Raw genomic sequence first — 19,604 nt, 5'->3', positions numbered from 1 at the left:
TGCTCAAGAATGAAGGAACAAAGGTGGGACAAATTCTACATAAAAAGTTAGCAAATGACTGCGATTGTTCTTTAGGCTGAGGGTCTAGGCCGGGTAACTGTAAAGTACTTTGTTAACAACTCGATGAGGAAGGCGTTCTAAATCGTTTGATTGATTGATTGACTTATTGATTCCTTCTGAGGCGGTAGACATACCTGTTGCAGGTGATACAACGCGGCAGCGTGACGGGTGGTTCCGAGGCTTTGCCGCAGACGCCACACGTAGAACTGCGGGTACGTTGGCAGCCCTCACACACGGCATAGTTGTCAAACCACTGGGCCGAGCCGGGCTGCGTCAGACCATTAGCGCCACAGTCCGTACACACCCGACACCTCTGAGATGGGGGATACACAACGGGAAAGTACAGAGGTTATTCACACAGGAAACACACAGTGATTCCTTTCTGATACGTTCACCTAGAAAAGGTTATATTCTCGCATATTCATACTTTAATTGACAGAATTGTCATTAAAAAGCCTCCAAATAAACAGTTGAATAACTTTAACCATTTACAGTAATATATGTTTATTGACAACACATTGGTTAGGATTTCAATTATAGGGCAGCAGGATCCTCCTTTCCTAACAGAGGAGACTACGGCAGGAGTAGCTATATCAGCTTCGGTTCAGCACACTCTTACTCTGCACTTCCATGTGTCGGAGGGAAGAGAGACCATGGCTGGCTGGAGACAGAAGGTGTGGTAGCCCTTATCGCAGGCATCACATACTAACATCACGGAGTCTTCCCCTGGTTGCCTGGAAAATGAGAGAGAACTTGATTTGATTCAGTAAACAGCTGTATGCATCAGCAACAGCACAGAGTGTTTTCCTGAAAAAGTCCCATGATCAGGGAAACCCCTGCCCCTACTAATTGGGAGCATGTGGGTAGATGGTTTCACAGTTTCCCAGAGGGCACATCAATCCATTGAACAAAAACAAAAAAAGTACATTTATATGTAAAAAGAGAGCGATTTTTCCATTTAAAAAATGGATGACCCATTGGGCAGCAAGGAGACACTCACCTGCATGTCTGGCACACTTTACACTCTGGGCACTGCCACCCTGATCTCTGTATGGGTGTGGCGCTGATCTCCAGACAGGCGGCGTGGTAGTGCTGTCCACAGCCCGTACAGAACAGTAGGTCCAGCAGCTCCCCGGCAGAGTCACAGACGGCGCAGCGTGCCTCCTCACCCGCTGGAGGGCAGACAAACAAACCATAGTTAGCCAACCAAATGATCGAGTGACCACACGTACATACACCAACCAAACGATTGAGTGACCCAATCACTCTCTCTCTCTCTCACACACACACACATACATATATATACTGTACCTCACAGTTACAGAGCATAACCTAATGATCGAGTTGGGGCTTTGGACCTCAACATTGGGAGGTGTCCTTACCCATCTCCTCAGCCTTGTCTATGTGCTCTGGACAGAGGAGAGCCAGGAGCTTCATGGACTGAAAGGAGCCGCTGGCAGCAGAACAGGGGAAGTGGTAGAACCGTGAGCAGCCCTCAGCATGGCAGCGGATGGTAGCACCCAGACGCTTGCAATATTCACACAGCTAAACAGAAGGTTCAGAGACAAGGTTATAGGCGAAACACTAGAGGGAAGAATTTGAGCTACAAACAAAGAAATGTTAGAGGAGAGAATATAGAACCACGGCATTCAAATGAATTGTACTTCATAATACTATTGAGAGAGTGCAGGTTTTCCTTTCCTAAGAATTTCTGAAAACCATTACTGAATGTGCCTGCAGGTTTAATGGAAGGTACATTCTATCTTACATTCACTAAGCTGAATCCAGAACAGCCCAGAACCATGCACAGTTTTGCATCAGAGTTCAGTTGAGTTCTTCTTTAATACTCCTGGTCAGCAACAATTGTTAACGTTTATATATATTATATATATATATATATACACACACATATATATATATATACACACACATATATAAATAAAACGTTATATAGAGTCCTGGAATCTATAAAAGCATTTGTCATTTGTGTAATCTACGAGTGGTCAACTTACCTGCTGTGTCCCTGAGATGACGGCCTTGTCCACATTCTCCAGCTCCTCCTCAGCCTCCTCCGCCTGCTTCACTCCATCTGACCACAGCGCACACCAGTGATGCACCCAGCAACCCTCTGCTCAACACATTAAGAATCAGATACTACACCTGTATGGTCTCTGGCTTCTGTTCTGATAAATAATTGGAATTTCAGTCAAATGCTTTATAATATGGGTTTGGGGATAGACATACTATTTAAACTGCACTGTGTGTACAAGCTCCCCAGTGGGTAACATATTATTAATACACCCCTGACCAAGAAAACAGTTTCCGTAAAACAAAATGAAAATGTGATGTGATGAGTGTGGAGTCCCACCTGTGTCCTCCAACTGTGCTGCCAGACAGGATGCGTCAGAGTTGGAGAATCCGATGGAAGACAGGTCATCGCTCCCAGGCCCTGGCAGTGATGAAGCTGCGGGCTCTAGGGCCGGCCGGGAGGAAGATGCCCCAAAATGTCGGAGTTCCCGTTGTCCGTGCAAGCTGCGCTCCACGCAGTTACAGAGAGCACAGGCCCTCACGCTGCTCTCCCTGTGCAGACAGACCGTATCAGACAGATAACATGCAGGTAAGGGGATCCAAAAAAGGAATAATGTGCAGGTCAACAAGAAGCAAAATTACTATAGCACTCACTTCAAACATCAATACTATTACATTCCATATTATACTTCAACATTAACAATTTAAATCCCGCAAAGCTTATTTGGGAGTAAACCTCTGATTTCACATCTCCCATGTAATGCTGGGCAGTGCACTACGGCCCTCATGATCTGACAATTTTCATCAACTCTTAGCAGACCAATGGGAGTCTGCTCTAAAAATCTTTGTAGAGAATGTCATCTGGGTGTGTGACTGGTATTGGACTGTGCCAATAAATGTAATTTGAAACGTCAAAGAAAAAGAAAATGGCCAAAACATCTAAAAATGGACTTACACATGTGTGTTGGAAGTGGCGGCAGCCGTGTCCGACGTGTCCTCTGCAGCAGAAGGGGCCTCTGACTCCCCCTCTGAGGGGACTGGTTGCTCTGCAGGGGCGCTTTCATCAGCTGGTTGAGGAATCAACATAACATTAGTCCACATGTTTTTTTTTAAATCAATGGATATTGCTTTTTAAAGTAAGTGGCATTCTGATATCTTCTTTAGCAAAGGTTTCCTATACAGGCTACTGTATGGAAATCCATTCCAAAAAAATGTGCAACGACAATTTAATTCTGATATATCTATTGATTAATGTTCTAATAAAATCAAATCTGCTCAATAACACCTACATTGTAGAACCTAGATGAGCATTTCTTGGAGAATAGTTGCAGAGGAAGTAATGAAACTGACATTATACATTTGTGAGTCCTTGAAATAAAACAAATGTGTATCGTTGAAAATGATTCAAATGATTAACTACTGTTTTCTGACCACAGCACGTATATCATTGTACCTGTCGGTTCAGAGACATTTTCTTCGCAGTTTGATTTTGGCTTGTCCATCCCCTCTGCTGATCTCCTTGACAGAGACCTGAAACATAAACAAACAATAAAGTCACCGAATTATATTAGAGGCAAGCCACGTTATCATATACCAAAATAAACAATAACATTACATATGTACACGATTTACCACATATTCGTACGCGGGACAAACCAACAACTACCGGTTGTCACAGTTATGTTATCGGACTTCCAATCGCAAAATCATGCAAGGCTCAATTCCCTTTTGTGCAGGGCAGAAGCCCGATATTTCACATTGTTGCAGTAGCTATATTAGCTAGACTATTAAATAGACAGCCGACGTCAGCTAGCTGTTTTGGCTATCTCATAACCTCAGACGACTGACAAGAGAGACGTCTAAATATAACTAGTTAACGTTCGTAGGAAGATAACTAATTCAATACAAACCTTTAGTTATTTGCATTGGGATACTAAATGCATCATTTTGACACACGTCATCGATTGACCGCGATCCAATCTATCGGAATGAATATGGCTGTTTGTGTGCTCAAAGGTAGTTGAAACCGCCAGCTACGTCGTTAACTGATAGCCTTCTTGCTAACCAAGTAGCTAGCTGGCTACCCGGGATTCGCAAACTATTTGCGTGAAAATAGCGTGTCGGCGACTAGCTAAATATATTAGAAATGTTTGAAGACATTTCAATCTTTGTTTTGCCAGCAATACATAATCCAAACCCGCACAAGTCATGTATGAAAAAGAACAAAATATAGGAACTTAAATGTTGTTTTCTTTAAATAAAACAACCCTAAACCGAGATACACAAAGAAAATACAACTTCCGTGTACATTACTTCCTGTTGCAACAGTGTCAATTTCGTGCTGAAGCCATACCACTGTGCAGCAGAGTTCCGCTAAAATTATACGGACTAAAGGTACAGTGAAAATATGACATTGTTGAGTAATCGATTTGTTAACCGTGTAGACTACATTTTCCAAGATGTAGCATTATGACATATTTAGTGAAGGTTGAAGCCACAAAACTATGCCACCTGCAGTAATGGCTGCAGCCCAAATTAACCCAACAACAGTTAGTTTGTCTTCTGTAGTTGTGCCTTTGTTTATTGAAAAATAAAATATATCAAACAATCACATAACGCTCAGGGCAAATGAGCATGTGCCAATTGAATCTCAGCAAGGAAACAGTCAGTGATTGTATTTTATATAAAAAGTATGGATTTGTTTTTATTAAAAAGCAAGCAACAACAGAGGACAAACAGGTACATGGTTAGTGCTTTTACAATGTACATTTATTGATCTTGGGCGAATCAATGTAGTCAGAGCTGAATTTCACAAAGCCTGGTCCCTGCTCCACTCCTTTGGTGGAGTTCATCAGAAACTTCCTTCAACATTGGAGTTTAGTCAGCTAATTGGACAGGAGTTAGACTTGTGGTTAGAGCGTTGGACTAGTAACCGAAAGGTTGCAAGATCGAATCCCCGAGCTGACAAGGTAAAAATCTGCCCCACTGTTCCTAGGCTGTCATTGTAAATAAGAATTTGTGCTTAACCGACCTGCCTAGTTAAATAAATGAGATCCATGTCCTAACCTTCACTACTGTGAAACATGAACAACTAATCAAATGTACCTCGCCTCCACATAATTTCTGTAATGTACAATTAATTGTATGCAGTGATGTGTGGCTTTTGAGTCATAGGAGGTTGGTGGCACACTAATTGGGGAGGACGGGCTCATAGTAATGGCTGGAATAGTATAGAACTCAAACTGATGGTTCCCAGATATTATTATGAGCCGTCCTCTCTTCAGCAGCCTCCTGTGTTTGGCGTATCCCATTCATCAATTTGTTTTACTAAATTGGGTCTACTGTAAGAAACTCACAAATCCCCATGTTAGGGCTATACCTGTGTTTATTACAGCAAGCCACAGTATTGCTAATTCCAGTGCAGCTGGTTGTGTTCAGAATCAGATCACAATTTGCACATATTCTTGCCATGAAAATTAGCAAGATGGCTACAATTTGCACATCAACATGAAGTAGACACATTACTTGCCAAGTATCTCAACTCCATGATGATTTCATCCACGGAGTTATTTGAGCGTGCGCTATGCAGTTGATACTTCAAAACGTACATCTTAAACCCTTACTATGTACCTATGTCCTCTGTTGCACGCCATTGTTAGCAGAAATCCATACATTGTAATAAAACAATCAAATACAACTACTGGCTGTGTCCTTGTTGAGATTCAATTGGCACATGCACAATCGCGTTGAGTTGTCATCTTAGAGCAACAGCAATGAGGAAAATGTCGGTGGTTGTATTTGATCAAGGTTTTATTAAGAGTATGGATTTCAGCTAACAAAGAAAGCCACGCAACAGAGGTAAAGGTTTAACAATGTACATTTAAGTATCGACTAAATAGCAAATCGAAGGAGTCAGAGGTTCATTTCAAAACCTAGTCTGGGGGCAACTCCGCGGATGAAATCATCGTGTAGTTGAGGTAACGAATTACTTGGCAAAGCACATAGCCAGTATCTCAAACTGTATAATTGGAGTAACGCAGAATGTGTTTGGGGGACTGGTCCATTTCCCTAAGCGACTGTTAGTGGTCTACTGCTACCTACTATACCGTATAGGCTACAAGAAGACGTATATTGTATTGTGACTTTTGTAAAGGGTGGCCATGTAACTAGTTTGCCATTTTGTAACCAAGCCAATAACTAGCTAGAATCTATCAGTGATCACTATGATTACTGTAAATACAGACAGAACTGAAAGCCACAGACAACCACACAGCTAAATTAGTTGATTACCTGTCCCGATTACAGCGTATTTCAGTCACTTATTAACGTTTAGAGCGAAACTCGTGTAGCACACAGAGCTAACTAACGTTACTAGTAGCAAGTTAACCAGCTAACCTTAGCTTGTCTGAATGGACCCTGATTTATGACCTAGTTAGATATTGCCAAACAATGACCCTGCCTAACGTTAGTTAACCAAGAATAACACACTTGAGTCCACTTGATAGGCAACTACAAGCAAAAATCAACAATGCATATGTCCAAAACAGCAACCCCAACGGTTGTTTGAATTAACCGTTGGGTCAACTAGCTAAGCTACATGATTGATGAACATAGGTGCTAACTAGGAAACAAGATAACTAACGTTGAGTTGACTAGCTACGCAGTTGAAATAATAAGGGGGGCCAACAGTTAAATAAACATAGCTAGCTATGTTTAGTTATCTTGCTAAGCATATAAAGTTAGCTAACTTACACTAGCAGAGAGTACATTCACGTCGTTTGCTAACTAGTCGATGTAGCGGTAGTTATAGTTAGCTAATTTAGTCAGTGTAGCTAACGCGTTAGCGATTGGCCATCCTTAATCAACTAGTTAGCTCATGTTAGCATTAAAGGTCAGGGAAATTGATTCGTCAAATAGCTGTTATGTTACTCAACCAAACAACTCACCTTACAATGTGATGGTTGTGTCTTCATACATCATATTACAATCCATTTTGCAGCAGGCTACACAGTTAAATAGTTGATGCTGGTCTCATTTTACTTAGCGGGCTAGCTAAAGCTACCCGGCTGGAGAAGGAGGTGAGTGGGGGAAGTGCACAGCGGATGGCACGGCAGGCTGGATAACTAGCTTAGCTAGCCAGCCAGCCACGGTCGGAGCTGGAGAGGCAGAGTTGATACAGTTGCTAAAACGCTATGAAAACAATTCCACTAAAAGCAACGGTCGAAAATTCTGCAATTGTAATCCTCCGGGAAAATGCACAATTAATATCGATGTTCCGAAACATAGGTGGATATTGTTCAGTAGTTGATGCTAACTAAATTAGGTAACTGGCTAACGACACTAGCTTCTCAGCAGCTTGCTGGTCCGGAGATTACAGTACATTTGCATCCGATATTCGATCCAAAATTAGGCAATATCTCGATTTATTACCTTGCTAAACTTTCAGGCAATATTTGAAACAATGTTTAAGACACTTGACGCCTTGAACGTTAGCTAGCTAGCTACTCTTGTCCGGATCACTTTCACTTAAGACTTCATTGAACAAATCCACACGAGTGTGCTCCGTCAAGTGGCTAGCTAAATTAGCAGCTAGCAAGCTAATAACAACAACGTCAAAACATCTCAAGTCTGGAAGGGAGGAATTTGCATGCGCAACTCCAAATTGCTGGCTGTAATAGCTAGCTATGTTAGCTCAAAGCCAACAATGTATCTAAGTTTTTCAGGAATATAATATTTTTGTGGATAGTTTATCCTAATTTTACAAAATAAGTCTGTGTGTGGCAGATTAGTAATGTGTTTAAAGGGATGGAAATTTTGGAAGCCATTATTTTTACACCATAATGTCAGATCATCTGACTGAGACCAATGTCAATTACTACACACGAAGCAAAACTGTGAAAACAATCATGGAATTTGATTGCTTTGGATATGTTGTAGAGTTGAGGAAGATAGCTCATTGTCTGAAAGGTTATTGTATTCCACACATGCTATAATTGCCTCTTTCTCTCACTGATACTCAGATTAAATCCTACTTCTCCAGGTAGGCTTCTTGCCTTCACTCCTCCCAGAGTCCCAGTATGCTACTGTCCTGATAGCACTGGCCTATAACGGTCTGCATCTCCATGGTGATTCCTGTACCCTGGCCATGCACTACCATGCCATTGTCCATGAACATGGCAACAATGTTCTGCAGATCTAGCATGTTATTCAGAGGAATCAATCAACCTAATTCTGCCCCATTCACTTAGTTCCAAGTATGAATGATCAAGTGCTCTCTCACTGGTCTACACCACTGCAACTCCCTCTTGGCTATAATTTACTTGCTTGGACCAATAAGTGTCTTCAGCCCGTACAGAATGCTTATTCTGGCCATTTGGTCCTTCCGCTACTGAGTTATAGGTAGATAGGCATCACTGATTCATCTTTTCTGAATGTGTGCATCAAATTCAAGGCCCTGATTCTATATCTTGGTCCTCACAATCACACATACACTGAATGCAAACAAACACATCTCAACATTCACTCCTGAGTCCTGATACAGGGCACAGGAGCGTGTTCATGTCCCACAGCCGTTCACCATACTGAATTTTACCCTGATCATTCGTTATTGAAAATGTTCGTTTTGTTAATGAATATGCCTAAATCACTGCACTGCAGGCTGTCCAACGTTCTATTGAAAGACCTGCTATTCTCTCAGATCAGACTAACAGTTTGCCTGTGAACTAACTAACCATGTAATGGTTAGTTGGTTGTGCTGGTTTGGTTTTCATAACTAAGAAGCTGATTTAAAATAGGCTGGTGGCCCTGACTGGATTACCAAACTCCTATTTGGCTTTAGCAGGATTGGATTGGATTTTTGAAGGCCGGGACTGGTTGGGATTCTGTGATAATCTGTGACACTGTGCTGTGATTGGTCAACAATGGTAAAAGGTGGGTGGTATTATATTATTGGGCTTCTCCCATAGGTCTGATTTGATCTGTCTGTGCATCCCATCTGCCCCTTCTATCTCTGCAAGGATAATCCCCTGGATAGAATACCTTCACAGCTGTCTACTAACCAGAACAATGACATTCAGCTTGTTCCTTTTTATTTAGTTTCGAACACCTTTCACCTCCCCCAACCCTATTACTCTATTCCCCTCTCTCTCTCTCTCGCTCTCTCTCTCTCTCTCTATGATTTCCAAAACAAACACCGCTCTCAACAATTAGGCTATCCCTTCTTCTAGTCCATCTTAGAGTGCATTTATTGAGTATACAGAATGAGGCTAAATGAGGATGGAGCCCTTACCTGGACTGGATAACTCATTGCTATGCAATTAAATTAGTGCATTTTATTTACATTCCTGTTTTATTAATAACAAATTACTAGTGTAATTATGGCATTATTACACAGGTATAAGAGCAATAGCTAAAAAAGACTGAAGTACATATAATCCACAAGCATGATTTCAGGTTCTCCACAAGGGGGTGTATAACCTTTGAATTATTTGTCTTGGGATAAACACTGTGTGTGTGTGTGTGTGTGTGTGTGTGTGTGTGTGTGTGTGTGTGTGTGTGTGTGTGTGTGTGTGTGTGTGTGTGTGTGTGTATAAAGGAGCTGAGAAGAGAACATTTCAAGATAAATAAATGAGACAAATAAGACGAGGGACTGGTTTGTTCATGGTACAAAGGAGAATAAAAACGTGGACTTAATAATTAACCCACAACTTACCGGTACTACATGCGCTATTAACAAGCTGCACATACACTTGTAAAATATTTGGAGAATTGGAACATAGAGATTCCATTTCCCAGGAGCCAGGATGGAGAATATGATTAAGATAAACAGAGAGAGAGAGAGAGAGGTCAGCATGGGAGAATATTAAGTCTGTCTGGGTTTCTTATTAACTACTGTCGACTACGCCAACAGTCCTGCTGGATATCTGAGGTTTAACCCGCTCTGCTAAATTACACAGGCACCAAGACATAGTTCCCACTGTAGTTCGGAATCTCCAAAAATGACTATAGGCCTTGGTCAGATTTCTCTAGTTTTTCCATGTAGTCTCCTGTACATGTAATTTGTAACCCAAATCCTAGCAGAGGCAGAAAGATTTAACAGAGAGAATCTACATTCACAAGCAGGATTATTGTTTTGCAGGGTTTACATTACAAAATAATACAATGATTGTTGTGTTAAATCAAAGGCACTATAACAAATAACAAGTGAGGCTATAGTTATAATAATTCAAATACAATGAACAAAAATATAAATGCAGCAATTTTCAAAGATTTTACAGAGTTCATATAAGGAAGACATTCAATTGAATTAATGAATTAGGACCTAATCTATGGATTTCACATAACTAGGAATACTGTCGGTCACAGATACCTTTTTTTTTTAAAGGGACGTGGATCAGAACTAGTAAGTATCTGGTTTGACCACCATTTGCCTGATGTAGCAGGACATATCCCCTTCGCATTGAGTTTATCAGGCTGTTGATTGTGGCCTGTGGAATTTTGACCCACTCCTCTTCAGATGTGCGAAGTTGCAGGAATTGGAACACGCTGTTGTACCCATCGATCCAGAGCATCCCTAACTTGCTCAATGGGTGGCATGTCTGGTGAGTATGCAGGCCATGGAAGAACTGGGATATTTTCAGCTTTCAGGAATTGTGTCCAGATCCTCGTGACAAAGGGCTGTGCATTATCATGCTGAAACATGAGGTGATGGCGGCGGAGGAATGGCACGACAATGGGCCTCAGGATCTCGTCACAGTATCGATGTGCATTCAAATTGCCATCGATAAAATGCAATTGTATTCGTTGTCTGTAGCTTATCCCTGCCCATACCATAACCCCACCGCCACCCTGAGGCACTCTGTTCAAAACGTTAACACCATTCCTGGAGTCTGCATGCAAATTGCACACTTCCTCAAAACATGAGACATCAGTGGCATTGTTGTGTGACAAAACTGCACTTTTTAGAGTGGGCTTTTATTGTCCCCCAGCACAAGGTGCACATGTGTAATGACCATGCTGTTTAATCAGCTTCTTGATATGCTACTGCAGTCAGGTGGATGGATTATCTTGGCAAAGGAGAAATACTCACTTAACAGAGATCTAAACAAGTTTGTGCACGAAATCTGAGAGACATTTCTTGGATCTTTTATTTCAGCTCATGAAACATGGGACCAACACATTTACATGTTGCGTTTTATAAATTGCTACATTTATATATTATGATTCAGAAAGTACAAAAAATAAATATTTTATTGTTTCTGGTACATACTCATATTTCCTCGTTGTTTTAGAATAATAAAGTATATAGGAAAACCACATTGTCTGTTGACTTAGATGTTATCTCAATTAGATACATATGCAATGGGTTCTTGACAACACACAAACGTTTTATGCTGATGCAGTAGTTATTATGGCGAGTTCATTTCTCTCAGGAATTAACTTGTGTAAAAGCATTTTATGACACATTTTAAGCATTACCTTTTGAAGACGGGACGATTCTTCATTCATCATAACCAGACAACCGTTAACACATTTAATGAATGGAAAAGCGGAGGTACAATGTGAATATATTACGATGCAAATACCAGTGAGTAAGATGCAAATACGCCCTTTCAGTGCATAAGGTTTCAAATGAGGTTGCAGCAGTAAGAGATGGGGCAAAAGAATATGAGCGTTATAGTGGAAATGTATCTCGATAGGACACGGTGTAAATGTAACTACAGTGTGTTTTTATATTAGGGATGAAATGTCTCCGGGTCTAGACAGATCTGTCCAAGCCGGTGTAGCAGCCTAGCATACCAGTGCACACTCAGAACTTTATCTGGCACGGAGTCACAGTTCCCTCCCTCAATGTCTCTGTTTCTGGGTACAGAGGTCCAATGACTCTGTCTGTCGGAAGTGTTTGTATTCACATACACGCCTGGGCTGCTGAGGTTCTGATTCCCCCAAACTCTCAGGCTCTTCTGGTGAGTGTTGCAGTGACTGGGCGGCGTCTCAGTGTGCCCTCTCTCTGCTTCTGTGACCCGCTCCCCCTGTGTGCCCTCCCCCCGAACTAGCTGGATGACCGAGAGCAGCAGTCTCAGAGGCCCAAACGCCCAGTGTGCCAGTCTATGGTCCTCTAGAAGTGCATAGCTGGATGCCAGCACCCCATCCACAAACAGAGTGCCGTGTTCAGTCAGGGGTGCGTAAACTCCCACCCCTTCCTCCTGTGATACCGAAACGACCCGAGATGGTTGTAGTCGACCGTCTGCTCCATGGACGAGTACATAGTCTCCCCGTTTGGCTCTACTGGCGAACCGAGCCTGGTACTCACTGTGGTGGAGTTTGTAATGGGGGGCCAAGAAGACCAGGTGGTGGGGAGTGAGGGCAAGGCGGTGGCCATCTTGTGTGGCCAGGACGAGGAAAGTGGACCTGCTCTCATGGTCCTGGTGTAGCAATAGAAGGACACGGCTGAGGACGACGTGTCCTGACTCAGACAGGGCCAACACTCTGTCTCCAGGCTCCAGGGACGCCAGGGTCTTCTGTCCGCCTCCGGCTACACTCACCCGGGCCCAGGCGGGGAAACAGCCCCCTTTCTCCACTGCCACCGAGTGATCTGAAGAGAGGAATCCAAGACAATGGAGAAAGGCTTCAGATGACTGAAACGCTCTATTTCCTTGATGTAATATAATAAGATTCAGATGAATAATGTTATTATATCAATCTATAATATATGATTGTGTGTGTGGGTGGTGATGTCTGTCATGTTAAATATGCCAATTATTAGCCCTACTTGACTTACCAGCTTTGACAGAGCAGTGCACATGGTGCTTGGACTCATAGTACACAAAGTCGAAGCCAGCCTCCACAGCCAGCTGGGCTAGCATGCCGTACTTGTCTAGGACGCGGTCCGACGTTGTGATGTCCACGGCCCTCCCCTCATAGTGAAGAGAGTCAGGGGGGTGATGGCCATCCTCATCCCAGGCCTCTGTCACCCTCAGCTTTGTCCCAGGCCAGTGGTTCATCACCGCTATGGCCAGCTTGTTGAGGCAGTCCTTACAGCGCTGAGGGACAGGGAGAGAGGGATGGAGAGGCATTGAAGTAATCAAATATGATACTATTCAATACAATGCTACTGATAAGAGTAAAGGTTTATTTGGAGCAACACTATATATACTGTATAAGTTTGAAAAATAAACACTGACAGAGTAGATAATATGCCGTCACAATAACTACAGTGTATATATATACTGCATGTCAATAGTAATTCATTTTCAACATGATTGCTTTCAATTCAATTAGCCCTCATATTCTCATGAGAATTACGAGGCTGTTGACAAGTAGTTTCAGCGTAATGTAGATGGCGACTCTAGGACTATCGACATGTATGAAACCCCTACGAGCTGAGGCAACAGAGACGGGTTGAATCATTCATTAACGGGAGAAATGGCACTGCTTGAGACCGAACGTGGCTGTGAGCCCTCTGTCTACCTCACCCACTGTGACTGTTCACTCAGTCACATTCAACCCCTTGTAAAAGCAATACCGAATAAAACAACACTTCAGTAACTGACTGTACTTCCTATCACCTCTGCCTAGATTATAGAATAACTTTGGTAACGTTTGTCTCCATTGACATCATCAGAATTTCCCCTCCTGTGTTCAGTGGTTGTAAAGGCCATTGCCGCCCTTCTCCAACCTTTCTCAAACAATCAGCATAAGAACACAAAGCTACTGTAGCCATTCTAGAACATTCCTTGGCCTTTTTCTGCAGGGTGAGGGAATAATCAAGGCCGTTCTCTAGTTCAGAAGGTTTTAGTCATGATGTCTTTTGTGTCACCTTGGAGACATTTTGATCAGAAATGTGAACATCATGACTCTTACACCCAGTGATGCATACGGTATTATGTTTGAATGTCACACAATAGCAGTTTGCGAGATGTCTCGTCAGAGGCTAAATCTAGGCTCTTACGCATCGGCTCCTGAAAGTCCCAATTACCAGCGAGTTGGAACAGAGAGGTTTTTTTTTAAACCATATTTCGGAGCGAGAGAGTCAGAGAGCAAGAGAGATGCTGAACAGCGAGGAGGCCAGGTTCAGACTAAGTGAGAGGGCAGAGAGAGAGAGAGAGAGAGGGGAGGAATGTATGGGGCATGCACTTGAGAGTGTGACAGCCCGAGTGAGAAAAGAACGAGGGACAAAAAACAAACTGGCTACATTTTTCTCGCCATGCCATTGAAGAGAGGCGATTCATTGTTATTGAACTACAATAGTCGGCTTTTCCGACGGTGCCATTACTTCAGCAGGCGAGAATTTTGTATAGGCGACCCCTCTGAGTGTCCAAACCCTACACAAAGAACGTCTTTCACATCTGGTCAGAGAGAGGGGCACATGCACACATACTGTACACACACATGCACATACACGCTGGTCCTCAGACTGGGCATCAGAAGGGTATGCACACACTGGACCACAGATTTCCTTCACAAATACTGTACAATCATTCAAAAAAAAGGAAGGAACATAGATTCACATCATACACAACCAGTCAGGAGCCAACAAAGGACTCCAAGCATCACCACACCAGTGTAGAGTAGCCTACTTTGATAAGAAACGTTGTTATGCTCAATTGTGAAGGATGGTATTGATGTTCCTAATGACGGTGCATTTTAAGAAATCTGACAACTAGTTTGAAGATTACAGCAGACCTATTGTACGCTTGAAGTATCCCACGACCTCTTGTAGCCTATTGTTCATCGATTCTCACTTGACATCAGAAGTTGAGAATACAACCAAACGGGGTTCTTCGGCTGTCCCCATAGGAGAACCCTTTGAAGAACACCTTTTGGTTCCAGGTAGAACCCTTTTGGTTCCAGGTAGAATTCTTCTTGGAACCAAAATGGGTTCTTCTATGGGGACAGCCGCAGAACCTCTTTGGCATCCTTTTTGTCCGGAGAGTCTACCAGCCATTTGAGAGCAATAACAATATGTCTATTGTTCCTCAACTCAAAATGCCAACATCACACTGTGGCTTCCTTGATATTCTAAAGAGGTCAGCTACAAGATATGAGAGAGGTCTGTGTTCCTGTGACTGTCTCAACTCCTGTTCACCAGTCCTGATAATATTTTAAATGTTCATACTGCATACCTGACGCTAATGTACACTATGCAAGGTTACCTGCCTGGCCTCACCTATGAATCCCTCCTGGTAAGCACACACGGAGCAGGCAAGTGGAACCAGAGGAATCGTTTTATTACCAAGCAACAAAGACTTTGGTTAAAGATTAAGGGGAAATGATCACGGGTTGGAGCGCATTCTCCAGAGAGTCATATTAAATTACATCCTGATCCCCCCCCCCCCCCCCCATCTTATTAAGATAGAGGGGAAGTGTGAACTTATTTTTCATCAAATAGATCCAGTTCCGGGCGTCCATTTTTTAAAATTCACATCAGAATACTGTGAGCAACTTGTCTAATACAGAGGTCATGACAGTGAATCCACTATTGGATCAACTTTTCATGAGGTAATTAAAATTGTAAATGTAGGGATGACACACAGATAAACTGATGTTCATTTAATAACCAGTTTATCAGACTAGAGAAGAGAGCAACATGTACATCGGTGTATACCACCACCTGCTGTAGTTAATCAATCATCCAGTAGGGGGATTTCCCCTATGAGCTGCCACAAGGAACCAGCTTCCCTGCACTGAAGGAGTATCCTCCATCTATGATATTATGATAGGGACCTACTGGCCTGTCTAATACTAACTACATTACTTTACCAGGGCCGCACAGTCACGAGTGACCAGTGAGTTACAAGGGTCAATGGAAAGTGCACCAAGTGGGTCTGTCACCTTGGAAGTGATCCCACAGTAAATGTAATAGAAAATCAAACTTAAACCTGGAGATAATTGAACTAGATTAACCATTACACACTGTCTGAACCAGTTGTACCTTATACTGACCACACTTACTGTACACACAGTCTTCAACATGGATGAAGTGAAAGGGCACCAAGTGGGTCCCATGGGGCACAGAAGCAGTTACAGTTTGTGTACAATCAGATAATTGAACTTGGCTAACCATTACACACACACACACTGTCTGAGCCAGTCTCTGAAGAACCAGTCTTACCTTGGTCATGAAGCGGTCAGCAAGGGTTTTCTCCTCATCTTTGAAGATGATATCAGGGTTGTAGTTACACACCAGTTCATTAAAGCGTTCTGAGTTGCGTGTGATCTTGCCCTCTGACCTCCCACTGGCACCCAGGTTGTTCTCAGAAAGTTTGGGGAAGTAGGTCTTGTAAGGCATGGGGGTGAGTTTCCTGGACCTATGGCGGAAGCCGTACCCAGGGCCTGGCCCGCACCCCTGGACCATGGAGCTCCATGTGAAGATGGCGATCAGGCCAAGCCATGCCAGGCTTACCCACCAGGAGGACACCTTCATTGGGGAGAGTTCTGGGTCTGGGTCCCTATTATCACTGACCTACCGTGCCAGCTGAGCAAGCCCCGCTTCAGGCACCTGATAGCATTTGAATGATGGTGGTCAAATCTTGGTGGTGGTCCATTCTAGATCATGGGATGTAGTGGAGTTATAATGTTTCTATAGAGAAAGTTTGGCCATTATGGATCAGAATCCACACCGAAAGTATATAAACTAATTTCTTCTGTAAAACCCATGTTGATCCGTTAAATTAACTTCATAGTTAATACATTCTCTACTCACTACTCTATTTTTTAAATATATATTTTTTATCTTTCTAGTGTAATTTTTGTTGATTGCTTCTCCTAATAATTTGACATTTAAACTATTTTCCTTTCCAGAATGTTCATCCTTTTATTCTGTTCACAATTCATGAAAAATAAATAGATCTCATCCTTATCCGTTGTTGGAGGTAGGCTACCTGTTACCAAGCAGGTGTTTCGTGCGTCCAGTCACCCTACCCACTGCCTCTCTCCAGTCCCCGGGCACTTCAGTAGCGATGCGCAAACCTGACTCGCACCTCACTTTTGCTTATCTGTGAAATATCTGCCCTGCGAATTCTCAGTGGCGTTCTTTGAACCTCATCCCATGTCTGCCTTCAGCAATGCACCTCGAGAGGTTTTGTCCGTCTACTTGTCTCTCGTGTCTCGTTGAAGCGCTCCTGTCCGCGGTGCCCCAGCCATTGGGTTCTTATTAGTGTGTGGACCAGTTTGCCCTCCCTTCCTATGCGCTCTCCCACTTCGAAAGCACACGCCTCCAATTCAAGTTTACAAGCGATACATGATTAGCCCACTTACGTTATTGCCGGACTTTGTTGTTATACAGTAGGTGTCCGGGATTTTCCCCTCTAGAGGCAGAGATTAAGATAACCTCGTATAGGCCTACGCATTATGGTGATGTTGGTAATTTATTATGTACATTTGTAGAGGTGAACCAGTCGGACTACTAGCCTACTTGTTCAACAACACATTTATCACAGAATCATCGGACAGAAATGACTTAAACAATAAACTAACCATATTACTATTTGTATAACTTAATAAAATATACTTTGTTGCACATTTACCCAGTTTTAGATTTGAAGTACAACTCTGATGTCTAACTTTCCGACATCAATACGCATCCTGATATCCCTATAAACTTGATATGCTTTTTGTCCACAGATCATCATTGGAGGGATTCCCCACCACTGTTATCACTCTCTTATTGGTTTATTAAAGCCTAGATGGAAGGTTAAGCGTGTCCATTACAGAAAGGCTGAGTAAGAGCAGGAGAAAGTCACTCCAGTCCTATATCTGCCACACACACACACACACACACACACAACTGTCTCTCTCAGACTTCCAGAGTTGCCTTCCTTTGTTTTCTGAGACCCAGGTTGACACTGTGCCCCCCCCAGCCCTCCTCAGACCCTGAACCCAGCTCACCCAAGACACCGGCCCCAGCCACTGCTAGCTATACCAGCATATTATTTTTATCCATCGCCGAACAATAGCTGGGAGTCATAAAAAGGGGAAAGATACTGTCACAATGAAAAGGGGTGATTAAGAAATGCTAAATGTCAGTATCTCCACGGGTCTCATACCTCTTATTATTTATAGAATATTAAATGAACAGGTTAGAGGTCAGAGGCCATAGTGTGTCATTACCAGATCCTTCCAGCTTCCTGGAAAATTTCCTGAACACTGTTTGCCAGTGGATACATTATACTGGCTGTACAATACTGCTGTACTATAATGCCCTGTGCTGCCTCTAACAACAATTTAGTCTTTCAGCACATTGTGTATGACCCCCATAGATATTGATACATCACTTTCATGTGCCTCTCATTCTTTCCCGGCATGCAAAAGGTTATTTCAACCAGATACAGAGACATTTTATGTAATAGGTATCAATCACACAAACAGTCACAGGATAATAGTGAATATAGTACAGTTGTGATTTCTCTGAATTGTCAAATGGATATGAGAGACAAACTGAGATGGAGCTACGGGCCAAAGAGGGAACGCAAGGGACGTTGGTTGGAGAAGATGTTGAAGGAATGGAAGTCAGGGGACTGCCAACTCCATCTTCCTGTCCTTATGATCAACATGGAGGAAAGTCCAGGGCTGGACCGTCTGGGCCGAGACGCGCCTATGAGAGATATCACAGTACACAGTGACAAGTGTAGGGAATGCCACAGTCCGGCTCAATCAAAAGAAGAAACTCCTTTCACATGAACCAAAACAAATCAACGATATTGATATTGTTTTTTTTGGGGGGGGGGGGGGGGGAGACGTGGTTGGCAAAAAGAAAAGTGACTTCATCTCATCAGACATTAAAAGGGAGAGGAAGGAAGCAAACATCTGTGTGTTTTGAGATGGAAATAAAGTAATTATTATTCGTTTTTATTTTGGGGGTTGTGGTGGTGCCCCTCCCTCTCTCTATGCCCTCCCTCCCTCCTGGCTCTTAACAGGCTCGATCACTCCCCCAGCCCAGTTCAGGATGGGAGTATATGGCTGGGTGAATGGCTGAGTTTCCTGCACAGCCACAGCACAGAAAACGAGATCTTTCCTGCCGGGAGGACAGGGAGCGTGTCCCAAATGGCACCTTATTCCCGATGTAGTGCACTACCTTTGTACAAAAGTAGTGCATTGTTTAGGGAACCTGGACTATTTTCATTGACCCCCCCCCCGCTACTCACTGTTTATCTATGCATAGACCCTTTATGTACAAATTACCTCAACTAACCTGTACCCCCGAACACACTGACTCAGTATCGGTACCCCCTGTATATAGCCTCATTATTGTTATTTGTTATATATTTTTACTTTAGTTTATTTAGTAAATATTTTATTCTCTATCTTCTTCACCTCATTGTTGGTTAAGAGCTGGTAAATAAGCATTTCACAGTAAGGTACCTGTTGTGTTCAGAGTGTAACAGTATAATTTTAAACCGTCCCCGGGCGCGAACCAGGGACCTTCTGCACACAACGACAACAGTCACCCTCGAAGCGTCGTTACCCATCGCTCCACAAAAGCCGCGGCCCTTGCAGAGCAAGGGGAACTACTACTT

The 19,604-nt window shown here is 42.9% G+C and overlaps 2 protein-coding genes across 5 annotated transcripts in view; both read right to left on the bottom strand.

Annotated features, from left to right (window-relative positions):
* The window catches only part of kmt2d (lysine (K)-specific methyltransferase 2D), a 42,335-nt gene extending 34,654 nt beyond the window's left edge, over positions 1 to 7,681 (bottom strand). For 3 of the 4 annotated variants that reach the window (XM_046366088.1, XM_046366092.1, XM_046366091.1), the window contains exons 1-9: positions 7,035 to 7,681; positions 3,542 to 3,618; positions 3,044 to 3,155; positions 2,429 to 2,640; positions 2,073 to 2,188; positions 1,443 to 1,605; positions 1,061 to 1,232; positions 680 to 794; positions 195 to 373 (exon numbers count right to left, since the gene is read on the bottom strand). In XM_046366088.1, the coding sequence (XP_046222044.1) occupies positions 195 to 373; positions 680 to 794; positions 1,061 to 1,232; positions 1,443 to 1,605; positions 2,073 to 2,188; positions 2,429 to 2,640; positions 3,044 to 3,155; positions 3,542 to 3,590 (1,118 nt within the window). In that variant the 5' untranslated portion in view covers positions 3,591 to 3,618; positions 7,035 to 7,681. Of the gene's footprint in view, positions 1 to 194; positions 374 to 679; positions 795 to 1,060; positions 1,233 to 1,442; positions 1,606 to 2,072; positions 2,189 to 2,428; positions 2,641 to 3,043; positions 3,156 to 3,541; positions 3,619 to 3,998; positions 4,340 to 7,034 lie in introns of those variants that run through there. The other variant, XM_046366090.1, reaches the window with a different exon arrangement.
* Positions 7,682 to 11,211: 3,530 nt separating this feature from the next.
* dhh (desert hedgehog signaling molecule) lies at positions 11,212 to 17,259 on the bottom strand. Its single transcript, XM_046366087.1, has 3 exons — positions 16,202 to 17,259; positions 12,869 to 13,130; positions 11,212 to 12,682 (listed from the first exon to the last, which is right to left on the bottom strand). Exons 1-3 carry the CDS (start codon positions 16,511 to 16,513, stop codon positions 11,823 to 11,825), a joined length of 1,434 nt encoding a protein of 477 aa, XP_046222043.1. The 5' UTR covers positions 16,514 to 17,259; the 3' UTR covers positions 11,212 to 11,822.
* Positions 17,260 to 19,604: the final 2,345 nt, after the last annotated feature.

The sequence above is a fragment of the Oncorhynchus gorbuscha genome, linkage group LG10 (genome assembly GCF_021184085.1).
Source record: "Oncorhynchus gorbuscha isolate QuinsamMale2020 ecotype Even-year linkage group LG10, OgorEven_v1.0, whole genome shotgun sequence".
Classification (NCBI taxonomy): Eukaryota; Metazoa; Chordata; class Actinopteri; order Salmoniformes; family Salmonidae; genus Oncorhynchus; species Oncorhynchus gorbuscha.
This window is presented reverse-complemented; position numbering and strand designations above follow the sequence as displayed.